Raw genomic sequence first — 12,504 nt, 5'->3', positions numbered from 1 at the left:
TAGTAGAATAATTAGGAGCTCGGCTGAAGGCAAACTCAACATGAGCTAACTTCAGATCCCAATCTTTCAACTTCTTCTTCACCAGTGTTCTCAACAACATACCAATCGTTCTATTTGCAACTTCAGTTTGTCCATCAGTTTGAGGGTGATGAGACATACTGAACATTAACCTGGTACCCATCAATCTCCATAACATCTTCCAGAATTAACTTAGAAATTGCACATCTCTATCTGACACGATTGTCTTTGGAATCCCATGCAAGTGAACAATTTCCTTACAAAATAAATTTGCCACTGCTGAAGCATCATTTGTAGTATGGCAAGGAGTAAAATGAGCCATCTTCGAAAAACGGTCAACAACCACCATTATTGAATCTTTTCCCCTTTGAGTCCTGGGCAGTGCAACAATAAAATCCATGCTAAGATCTTCCCATGGTTGATTTGGAACTGGGGGAGGAGTATACAAACCCTTGTGAAAAGTTGCCTTCGCCTAGTGACAAGTTGGACAATGACTGATAATATTCTGAACATCTTTCAGTAAACTTGGCCACTAGAAATGTTCAGTGAGGATCTCTCCAGTCTTGTTAATGCCAAAATGGCCAGCTAAACCTCCCCCATGTGCTTCCCATATCAATAGATCACGAATAGAACCCCTTGGAATACACAATTTACCATTTTTAAATAAGAAACCATCTTGAACAATAAATGGTCCTTTCTGGTGAGCTTCAGTGAGACGATCAGAAAAGTTTGGATCAGCAGCATACAACTCCTTAATGAAAGAAAATCCAAGAACTCTTGCTTCCAGAATGGACAATAATGAGTATCGTCTAGAGAGTGCATCAGCAACAACATTAGCCACTCCAACCTTATGTTTTGAAACAAATGAATAAGATTGCAAAAATTCCACCCAATTTGTATGTCTGGCATTAAGCTTGTGTTGACCATTAATGAACTTCAGTGCTTCGTGGTCAGAAAATAAAACAAACTATTTTGGCTTCAGATAAGGTGACCAGTGAGTGATACCACGAATATTTTGGCTTCACTTTTGAGCCATTAAGTTTTTCACTTAAATATGCAATTGGACGCCTTGCTTGCACCAGAACTGCACCAATACCCACACCACTGGCGTCACACTCTAACTCAAATAACTTATCAAAATCTGGAAAAGATAATACTAGAGCTGAGCTGAGCTTTTCCTTCAGTGATTCAAATGCTAACTAGGCTGAGCTTTGCCAGTCAAATACACGTTTCTTCAGACAGTCAGTGATTGGAGCCACTACTGTAGAGAAATTCTTGATAAACCTTCTATAAAAAGATGCAAATCCTTGAAAACTTCTTACTTCAGTGAGTGTAGTAGGAACTGGCCATGATCTGATGGCTTCCACCTTTGAAGGATCCATGGAGATACCCTCTTTCGACATCACATAACCAAGAAAGATTACACTTTCTACCATAAAATCACATTTCTCCAGTTTACCATATAATTGGTGTCTTCTCAGTAAATCAAACACACTTCTTAGATGATTAACATGTTCAACTTCAGATTTTGAATATACCAGAATATCATCAAAGTAAACAACAACAAATTGACCAATAAGTGGTTTGAGAACTTCATTCATCAGTCTCATGAAAGTACTGGGAGCATTAGATAAACCAAAATGCATTACTAACCATTCATAAAGGCCTCCTTTGATTTTAAAAGCAGTCTTCCACTCATCTCCATCTTTCATTCTAATCTGGTGATAACCACTTTTGAGATCAATTTTAGAAAACACACTGGAGCCATGTAACTCATCAAACATATCATCCAATCTGGGAATGGGATATCTATACTTAATAGTTATATTATTTATGGCTCTACTGTCAACACACATTCTCATCAAACCAACTTTTTTTGGGACCAGGAGAGCTGGAACTAACCAAGGACTCATACTGGCTCTCACATAACCTTTGGCAACCAACTCATCTACTTGTCTTTGCAATTCTTTTGCTTCAGTTGGTGAACATCTATAAGCAGCTTTGTTTTGAAGAACTGACCCTGGAACCAGGTCAATCTGGTGTTCAATACCTCTTACTGGCGGCAAACCTTCAGGTAGGTCTTCTGGGAAAACATCAGTGAATTCCTTTAGTAAAGATTTCAGGAGACTAGGGACTCCAGTGAGCTCCTTTTCTCCAGTACACTCTAGCACAAGTAACATCATAATCGGAGAGCCTCCAGTTAACTCTTCTTCAACTTCAGTTTGAGACATAAATAAAGACTTGCTTGGTTGATTCCCATTAATTTTCAATAACTCATTGCGTTTCAGAGAAGTCAAAGTGACCTTCTTCCTACTTACAAATAATTAATACGAATTTGCACAAACATTATCAAATAACCAAGGTCTACCCAGTAAAATATGACAAGCATGCATAGGGACAACATCACAGACAACTTTATCTTCATATACAGATCCAATGGAAAAAGGAATAGAAACTTGTCGATTGACTTTTACCTCAGATCCTTCACTTAGCCATTGCAACTTGTATGGATGAGGATGCTTTACTGTTGGCAACTCCAGTTTCTCTACCATGTAAGTAGAAGCAGCATTAGCATAACTCCCACCATCGATGTTCAGATCACACACCTTGCCTTTAACAACAGTACATCTGCAATGGAAAATATTCTCTCTCTGGGCGGCATTAGTTATAACTTCATTAGCATGCATCACTCTTCTCACGACCAACATTTCTCCAATATCTACACCAACATATGTTTTTTCACTTTCATCATCATCATACACTGGTTCACCTTCTTCATTGTCAACATCTGGTAAGCTTTCAATCTCTTCAGCAGTAAGTGCTCTCTGGTTGGGGCACTATGCCTGGAAGTGACCAAAGCCATGACACTTAAAGCATTTTCTTCCAACTGGCTCTTTTGATCCTTCAGTTTCTTTCTCTTTGCCTCTGAAGAACTGTTGACCAGTTGCACTGGGCTTCAGAACTGGTTGACTGGAACTGGACGAAAACTTAGTGAAAGGTTTGTACTATGCTTTCTTCTTCAGTTGCTTCTCAATCTGGAGAGCCAATTTGCTAGTTCCTTCGTACTTCCAGATGGGCTGCAACTCTATCTTTTCTGAAATGGTAGCATTCAACCCACCAATGAATCTGGCGATAGCATGCTCTTCAGTTTCTTTCACACCAGTTCGAGTCTTCAGTTGCTCGAATTCCGTAATATATTCCACAACCTCTTTTGTACCTTGCTTCAGATTTTTCATCAGAAGATACTGATCTTGCTTGTACGACTGGAGAACAAATCACTTCTGCATAACTTCTTTTAGCTTGGACCAGGTCTTAATTTTACTTTTACCTTTATATTCTCTTTCAGATTTCATATTGTCATACTAGGATGAAACATACTTTTTCAAACTAATAATGGCAACCTTAAAACTTTTCTTATCATCATAACCTTTTATTTCCATTATTCTATCCATCACCTGAACCCATTCAAAGAACTCTTCTGGGTTAGAAGATCCAATGAAATCTGGTGGATTTATCTTGATATCTTTCGTGTCATCAACCTTATCCCTCTTATGCCTTCTTCTAGATTGATTAGACTCATCAGAATCACTAGAAGATCTGGGGGAGTCTTCAGATCTCTCATTAGGACCTTGAGACTCATCATCTCTTTCACCTACAACACGTTCTCTATTCAACCTTAAACCACCATCTTCTAATAGGTTAATAACTCTACCAAGTGTTTCTTGTAGATCTTCAATCTACCTATCCCTCCTAGCATTATGAGCTTCTTCTAGAGTCATGTTTCTTCTATAAGCCATTGATAATCAACAAATAACACCAACAATAACAGATTTAGACAAACAAACCACAATCCCAACAGATCTAATCTAACCCAACAAACAAGATAACAAAACCCACGGATAAAAGATTAAGAAACCTTTTTGGAAACCTAGCTCTGATACCAAATTTGATGTGTAAAACACGCAATAACTCAAACACAGCGGAAATTAAACAAAATGGAACTAGAATTTTTTTTGGTATTTTCTGGATTTTATAAAATAAACAACAAAAACAAGACAATAAAATAAAATGGATAGATAAAAGAATCCACCACCAAGATTCGTAAAGGCTAAGCCACCGGAATCAAGGATAAAGCAAACACTCCAACCCACCACTATGTTTGATAAAGATCGAGTCACCACAAACACAGATAAAGGAATCGAAGATTTTGGATCTCACCACTATAATTGATAAAGGGACGAACCACCACAATTATAGATAAAAAGATCACTTCAAACAACCAAGATCAAAGATCTATAAAGGCAAATGAAGATTTTTAAGAAATAGATGTTGCTCTATTAATTTTATTCAACTCAACATAACCTGACTTGCAATGAGAAATACAACCCCTATTTATAGATAATACTATTTCCTAAGAGTTATCGAAATAATAATAAAATAATAAAAAGGTGTTTTGGGCAAAGGACAACCACTAAATTTTATCCTGGGGACAACTACTAATTATTCCACCAATAGGAAAGAGACACACAAAGTTTTTAGAAAGATTCTTTCTGCAAATGGGCCCTCAAACCGTTAGGATTAACGTTGTCACGCCTTCCTTCCTTTCAACAGCTATCATTCCTTCTTTATTGGTCCCCACCACACGAGACAAACTTTATTGGAAAACTGGAAATACAATCTGGAACTCCACTTGAGATTTCATCTGGAGCGCCTTTCAGTAGATTGGACCGGGGTTGGTCACTGGAGAGCTTCTGGAAACTCCTCTGGTGGACTTCTGGAAAGTTTTACTGAACCACTACTTGTAACATCTGGTGACCTTGCTAGTGGAGTAATGTTACAACTGGTGACTGGGCTGGTCCAGTAAATACTTGTCTAAAATGGGCGACAGCTGGCAGAATCAACATTGCTTGTTCTGATGCATTATCTGGCCAATTTTCTCCACTTCACTTGACTTCTTCAGCTTAGTTGGTTTCTCCAATTCAGTGAACTTGGACACCTCTACATCAGTAACCTTGTCACAACAAAATGGTTGATGCATAACCATGATATGTGATTCACGAAAATGGTGATGCACAAATGCCAAATAACAAAATAATTGATGCACAACGATTATTAACCATTGATGCGCAACTGTTTATTAACAGTTAAACAAAATAATTGATGCAGAATGATTATTAACCATTGATGCACAATCGTTTATTAACAAAATTGTTATGCGTTGATGCACAATGGTTTATTAAACATTGATGCACAACCCTTTTATCACATAACCACTACTAATTGATTAACATCCCTGGACTTCTAGATTCGAAACGTTAATAAATCCCTTCTTAGTTGAGTAGATTTCCCTAAATTGTTTTGTTCACGAAAACAATTCAATCCAATGGGAAAAAGAAAAACGATGCACACTGGTTAAAAAAAATCATCGATCCAAAATAATCGGTTGAAATAAGAACGACACAAGCGATTTTAAGGTAGCACAAAACAGTTAATTGCAACAACCAAATGATGGATGAATTAAATTAATTTATGCAACCAATATATTATAGTATTGCACATTTGCACCGAGAGAAGAATCAAACTAAATCGAGTGAATATTTTGAGCCGCAATTCAACTAAGACACCAACCACAAGGAATGGAATTTCATTGGATGACCAATTAGGTTGCAGTTATGATTAACAAAATAAATTGAGATTTCAAAATAAACAACAACCAATCATGATCAAACCGTTTTTTTTTTTTTTTTTATTAGAGTTTCGCCATCCATGGATTTTTTTAGTTTTCCACTTTTCCTTTTGCTTGTTATTTATGAGTTATATGTGAACTTTTTATAATGTCTACAATATCCTTATAATTAAATATTAATATTTAAAATTCTTATACCACATGTCAATTTTACATGATGTCTTACTTGTTTTATGTTAATAATTGTTTTATTTTACCATAAACCTATTCTGATATAGATCATTTTTAAATCACACGTTAACAGTGAAAATAATATTTTTTAAATACATCTACAACGCAAAAACAAATATAATTTATCCCAGAAGTGCAATACACGGGTCTTATGATCTTGTTTTAATAAAAATGTTAGGCATAAAATATCATTTTCTAATCTTAAGTTTTACTTTTAATTGAATAATTAAAATTTTTCTAACTTGATTTCTTTAATTATTTCCAATGAAAAGATCTCTATCCAAAATAATTTGATATGCATAAAAATACTGACAAATAGTTACTATTCTTTTCTTTTAATCGTCAATTTTATCCTTAAACTATTAATTTCAAGTACATATTATCAACATTACTATTCTTATCTTTTAATCGTCAATTCTATTCTTAAACTTTTAATTTCTCGTACTTAATATCAAAAATTTTTGGTTTATATATATGTATGTATTTTTAGAAAAACCTACTGAACTTTTAAAATTATCTCTTTCATTTATTTAGAGAATACATCCAGTGCCCTTTAAAATCACTACACCATAAATTTTTACATTAGTTATTTAAATTAATAATCACTTCGCTAAGGTTGACACTGCTGCTGCCACCATTATCCGTTGACGCCACCAATACTTGTCACCACTACATAGTCGCATCGTACAAGCATAACTTTAGTTTATTTATATATATTTTTAGCTCACAAATATAGAAATAATTGACAATAACCTATATGTGTTTAGGAGCGTTGGTGTTTTTTAAAATAATAAGAGATTAAATGTATGTCTTTTTTTTTGGGTAAAGGTTACCCCGATCAATATATTAAATTACTTCAAAACAGTACAAGTAGAGTGGCTAAATGCCAAACTAATTCATATACATTACATGCCATGTATATGTGCCAATTCCAACAAAATAACAATTGAAACAACCTACTACAATGACTAGAAAGGAAATACAAAGATAGAATCGGCCGTTGTAGGAATCAAACAAATCCATCTAGCTAAAAATAAGTCTTCAAGCCTAGAAGGCTATGTTACTACGAATCAGGTCCAGCAAGCCTCCATTTATCCAATAGCAAACCATCTTGACAGCCATGCTTGAAATTAATAGAAGCTATCTTAAGTCGAACATTATAAATAATGATATCCCCTAGTTTTGTTGTAGGTCTATAATTATTTGAAAACAAGCGAGCATTTCTCTCTTGCCATATGAAGTAGGTCGCAACAGCTAGCATAAGCTTCCCAATGATGCTCTTAACCGTCTTTTACTTAGGGGTCAACCAGTCTACAATGTCATCCCATTTAGCAGAGATAGATGACATACCATCCAGAACCTTTATCTTGGACGAAACTTGCGAAGAATAAGGACATTCAAAGAAAAGATGGTTATGGTTATCTTGTCCACATTGGCATAGTGGGCAACACATAAGATTGAGGTTATAGGCACGTCCAACGTCCCATACTTTCATCCTATCTTGTGTTTTCAAATTTTTCCGGAAAACCAGCCACAAATGGAAGGTGTAACGTGTTACACAATGCGAGTACCATACAATATTTACCCTAAGGGACTTCTTCATGTCTTGTACGAATAGTCTCCCACACAGTCGCCGATGAGAAGTGTCGCTCTTGGTTATTAGAATCATACCAACTGATAGAGTCTTGAAAGTCATGAAAGTGTGGAGGCTGCATGTTAATTAAGACTAGATATAGATCGAACCAAGCTACAGGCCACTTCCAATTATCATCTTCCACAATATCCACCACTTTAGCATTAAGAGAAAAACCAGCCCTTGCAATTTCTCTATTACTAACAAAGGATGCCATAGGCCCTATACTCGACCAGTTATCATGCCATGCAAAGGAGTCCATGCCATTTCCAATATGATTTTTAATGTAAGCACGAATGTAGAAGCAGATTCGTTGTGACAATCACAACATAGATTTGATTATCGTTTATGTTTTAGGAACTATGATTGTAATCATTTAAATAAGAACTTGTGTTGATATTTAATGATTACGTTTGAACTTCAATATTATATCTGTTTATATTTTGTTTTGTGTTTGTGTGTTATATATTGTTTTGCATATACAAGAACATAGAACCAAGGTTTATAAGTGTCGTAGAATACTTAAACAATGGTTGGATGTTATGTACAGGTCAAACGAAGTCAAACAAGGCACCAAAGGATCGAACCTCGTGCTGACATCATCAGCATGAAGGATCAACCTCGTACTGACGTCAGCACGAGGCAGATCTGTTGGTTGTTGAATCGGGCCAAATTCATCAATTAAGGCCTAAGCCCACACGAACCATAACCCTATTAGTATAAATACAAACCTAAATCACGAAATTAGGTAACGAAATTAAGACTCTATAAGGCTGGAATATAGCATTAGAAGACGGAAAATCAGTAATAAATTGAATTTTACCCATTACTCCGTCGATTTTCTTTAAAATACCAACACCCTTCTTAGGTTTTTGATTCCAAGTGAAGTGAAGCCCTGTTCTGTTCAAATCCATGACTTCTATTTGTTCAACACACTCTTTGAACTCTCTCATTCCAATACTCACTTTAGAAGAGCCAAAGTAATTATCTTCCAAGTTAAGGGATGAGTTGAAATCACCCAGAAGTACCCACGGTTTATCATACACAAAGTGGTGATGTGCACATAAATTCAACCAAAGCTCTCTTCGATCCTTATACTGATTATCTGCATAAACAAAGGAGCAAAATAGAGTTTTATTATCAAGTTTATACACAATCTGAGTGTGTACAACCTAGTTTGTTTGACTGAGCACCATAACATCAACAAGAAACCAGATAAGCGAGAGACATCAACATGTGATTCCATAATGGCACACACATGGAGATGGTTCTCCTTAACTACCTATTGAACCTCTTGTTGTTTCAGGGGCCGGTTCAAGCCCCTTATGTTCTAAGAGGCCAAACTACCCATCAGAAACAGTAGAAACAAGAGTGCTTGCCCCTGGTTGTGTTTAACAATGTAACAACCCTCAATTTCCAATTAGAATTACTTACTTATATTTATCTAGGTATCGATCCCTAGAGGTTTATTAAGAGAAATTGCCTTCTAGATATTCAAAGCATAGTGATAAATGCCCTTTAGTACAGTGAAATGCCTTAGAAATACCATAGATGACTAGCTATCTTAGAAATGCCATAACCAATAACTATAATCAATCAAGCCAATCTCAAGCTACATATATTAGTTCTAATTGAACTTGACAAAATGTCAACGAATCGAAAATTTTAATTCGAGAAGTTAAGCTATATAAATAATAAGATAAGACTCACAAGTTGAGATAACAATCAAGAATTCTTACAAAATGTCCAACAATTCAATCTCAAGCCAATGAAAAGTGTATATGGTCATGAAAATAAAAATGACTATCTCAAGAATAAGTTTATAAACTAATATGTACATAATAGTAAGCTTAAATAATAATAAGTACATAAATATGTTGCAACATTTGAATAAGTCTTCCAATTAAAAGATATGCATACAACTTAAACTTATTATAAATATAAACTCTTATAAAAATCCACCAATCAACATACAATTAAGCCACTTATTCTTACACTCTCCTCCATGTCTTACACTCACATATACATACACATATACATGTATATTGATTCTAGTCATTTATGCATCCAAATACATTACAACATTCAAAATCCACACCACCAACCTTTTACTAACCATTGGGCATGCAAACACCAGTCCCTCTAGCCAATGGACAAGCTTTCTAACTCTCCTCTCACTTTCTCTCACGTGAATATGTCTGGGAATTCCCAACCCACTCCCATTTCTCACACAACACAACACACACACTTCTCAAAATGCTCTCAACTCTCTCTCTTTCTCTTTTCGGTTCTAGCAGAAAAAAATGGGTGAAAACACCCTCAAATCTCATTAACAAAACATAACAATAACATGTATGAGTCATCAACTAGATAAGGGTTAAAGGTAGATCAAGGATGGTGGTCTTGGAGGTGATATAGGTCACGAAATCAGCCCTCAAATGTGGCTGGTCGGACAGCAACAATAAAGGCAGAAAAACTGCCCTAAAACACTACTTTCATGCACCAAATCTTCATCTTTGAGTCACCATCTAACAATGGAACAATGGAAGGTCAAGCTCAAGAGTCTTGAAGGTCTTCTAGTGCCCGGAAACAGACCTCAATAGCCCTGGAAGTTGTGACCCAGCAGCCTCAAACTCAACCCATCAACTCTCTTTTTCTCATCATTTCGATCTTCAAAGGTTGATTGCTTGAACTCTTTTGATTATCACTTTCTTTACCTTTCAATTTGTCACTAAATACACATAGATCCACACATGCATGCATACTTAAAAAAATGATCTAAAAGAAATAAACATGAATGCAAGCAATGATAATGGATTGAATGTGAAAGTGATAGATCTTGACATGCATGCTTAGATTTGCAATAGTTTGAGTTGTTTTTGATATGTATTTGAGATGGATCTTTGATTTATGATTTTATATGATTATTCATGTTAAATACATGTTAATAATCTGGAATTTATTATTATATTACAAAAAATATGGATCTTATATGAATCAAACCAATGCTATGCTCAAAATCACTAACCGAAAATCACAAGAACACATATATATACATTCACCTCCTTAATCAAGAATTTGTCCATGAAAATGTGATGTGAAATCTGGAATAACACTAAAGAAAGAATAAGTTATGAGTTAGGATGATTAAAGTGTATTGGGGTTATCAAAATTAGTGGTTGGGTGAAATAATAAAGTAAATACATGCTTTTGTATTTTCAAGAAAACTTCACAGAACCAATAACAGAATTGAAACGGGTAAACTGGGCATGTGACGACATTTTCAAGCAAAACGTTCAAAATAAAAGTTGTAGAGGAACGAGTCGAGTTTAACTACCAACTGGAATTACTTGAAAATACTGAACCAAATGAAAGATATGATTTTTCTACTGAAACTGGTCAAAACTGTAATTTTGTCTGAATATTTTATGAACTTTGACAATTTTTATCTCCTGAACCAAAAGGCTCAGGAGGTCATAATTGGTGAAAAGTAATTTGAATGTGTCCATAACTTAAAATAAATTTGTGGTATTTTTCTAAAGGTCATATCATTAAAAACTTTTATAAAACATTTCAAGTCGCCAAACAGCAACCATTCTGACCAGTTTTAGTTTGGAAATTTTTAGAGGTAGCAAACAGTATCTAAAAATTAAGTAAAAATTCACCAAATTATAAGACATATATAGGTTGCTACACAAAAATCCAAATAATTCTTCTTGACCCTAAAATCGTAGCCAACATTTCATAAAAATGTGAATTAAAACAGAAAATTCTGAAGTGAACTAATAATTTGTGTAATGGGCTATGTAATGAATTAAGAACCATAATGGGCTAACCGGCCCAAATAACCAACCCATAAAGCCATAAATGTGTAGGCCCAATTGGCCCAATAACCTATATAGCCCAATAACCAATATAACCCATTAAGCACATAACCCAAATAAGGTAAAGCCCAACAACTAATGTAAGCCCAAAATATTTAAAAGCCCATGACACTTTGGCCCAATTGATAATGGCCCATAACACTTAAACGAATTTCATGAACCAAGTAATCGCAAGACAAATCGAGAAATATACGAGTTGAAGATAAGTGTAATCAAAATAAAACAAAGATAATTAAGTGAGATAGACAGAAGTAATTATGTTAACCAAACTATATATTGATATCACAAATGCTAATTCGTGCTAAAATCGGTTATACATCAAATGATAAAAAAGGATAATATAACCTAATATATCAAGTGAAACCACAAATGAAACCAAGTTACCAAAAATCTAACAACTTATAACTACGCATGTAATGAAAGTAATCTATTACACCATCAATCTATTACACTTGGATTCCATAATTGATGACAACATAATGAACGTGACATTTCTAAGTGATGGCTTAAGATAGGAACTTATGTATATTAGTCCTCTCGTAGGGATAGGCTTGGCTTTAATATATGAATGAGGAGCATAAGGAATATATCATCAAGGAAGCTATAGATGTGAAGTACCCATTTTGGATATATGAATATAATGCGTGGCATATCAAGGTGAGTCATAGCCCCCTTTCAAACTATTTTATATGTTTAACTATCGGGGTGAAAAGCATTATATATAAATGAAATCGCTTTCTATATATATATATATGTATATATTTGGAATGATTCTTGATGTTGTGATTATGAAATGAATTTATAGCGTATGTTCAATGTGATAAATATTATATGATGAGCTTGAGTTCTGTCAACCCGCTTCCTTTCGGTACACTACTATTTACTCCGAAAAGGGAGGCCTGTAATTAGATAGTTGCGCAACTAGGAGTCGTCCACCCACCCAGAGTGTAACATTGGAAGGTTGGTTGCCTTTGTGACGACTTTCACTTCCATTCCGACCAGAGTGGTGATCTAGCTACTTTAAACTTAAATGGTCGTCTCCATGGCACGAC

General features: G+C 35.0%; 1 protein-coding gene across 1 annotated transcript; it reads right to left on the bottom strand.

Annotated features, from left to right (window-relative positions):
* Positions 1 to 550: 550 nt before the first annotated feature.
* Positions 551 to 3,815, bottom strand: LOC122604347. The gene is made up of 6 exons (XM_043777236.1): positions 3,760 to 3,815; positions 3,474 to 3,693; positions 2,377 to 2,855; positions 1,592 to 2,328; positions 1,341 to 1,447; positions 551 to 952 (listed from the first exon to the last, which is right to left on the bottom strand). The coding sequence occupies exons 1-6, from the start codon at positions 3,813 to 3,815 to the stop codon at positions 551 to 553; spliced, it is 2,001 nt and encodes a 666-aa protein (XP_043633171.1).
* Between the last annotated feature and the right edge of the window lie 8,689 nt (positions 3,816 to 12,504).

The sequence above is a fragment of the Erigeron canadensis genome, chromosome 6, assembly GCF_010389155.1.
Source record: "Erigeron canadensis isolate Cc75 chromosome 6, C_canadensis_v1, whole genome shotgun sequence".
Classification (NCBI taxonomy): Eukaryota; Viridiplantae; Streptophyta; class Magnoliopsida; order Asterales; family Asteraceae; genus Erigeron; species Erigeron canadensis.
Note: the sequence above shows the minus strand (reverse complement) of the source record. Positions and strands in the feature narration are given on the sequence as shown.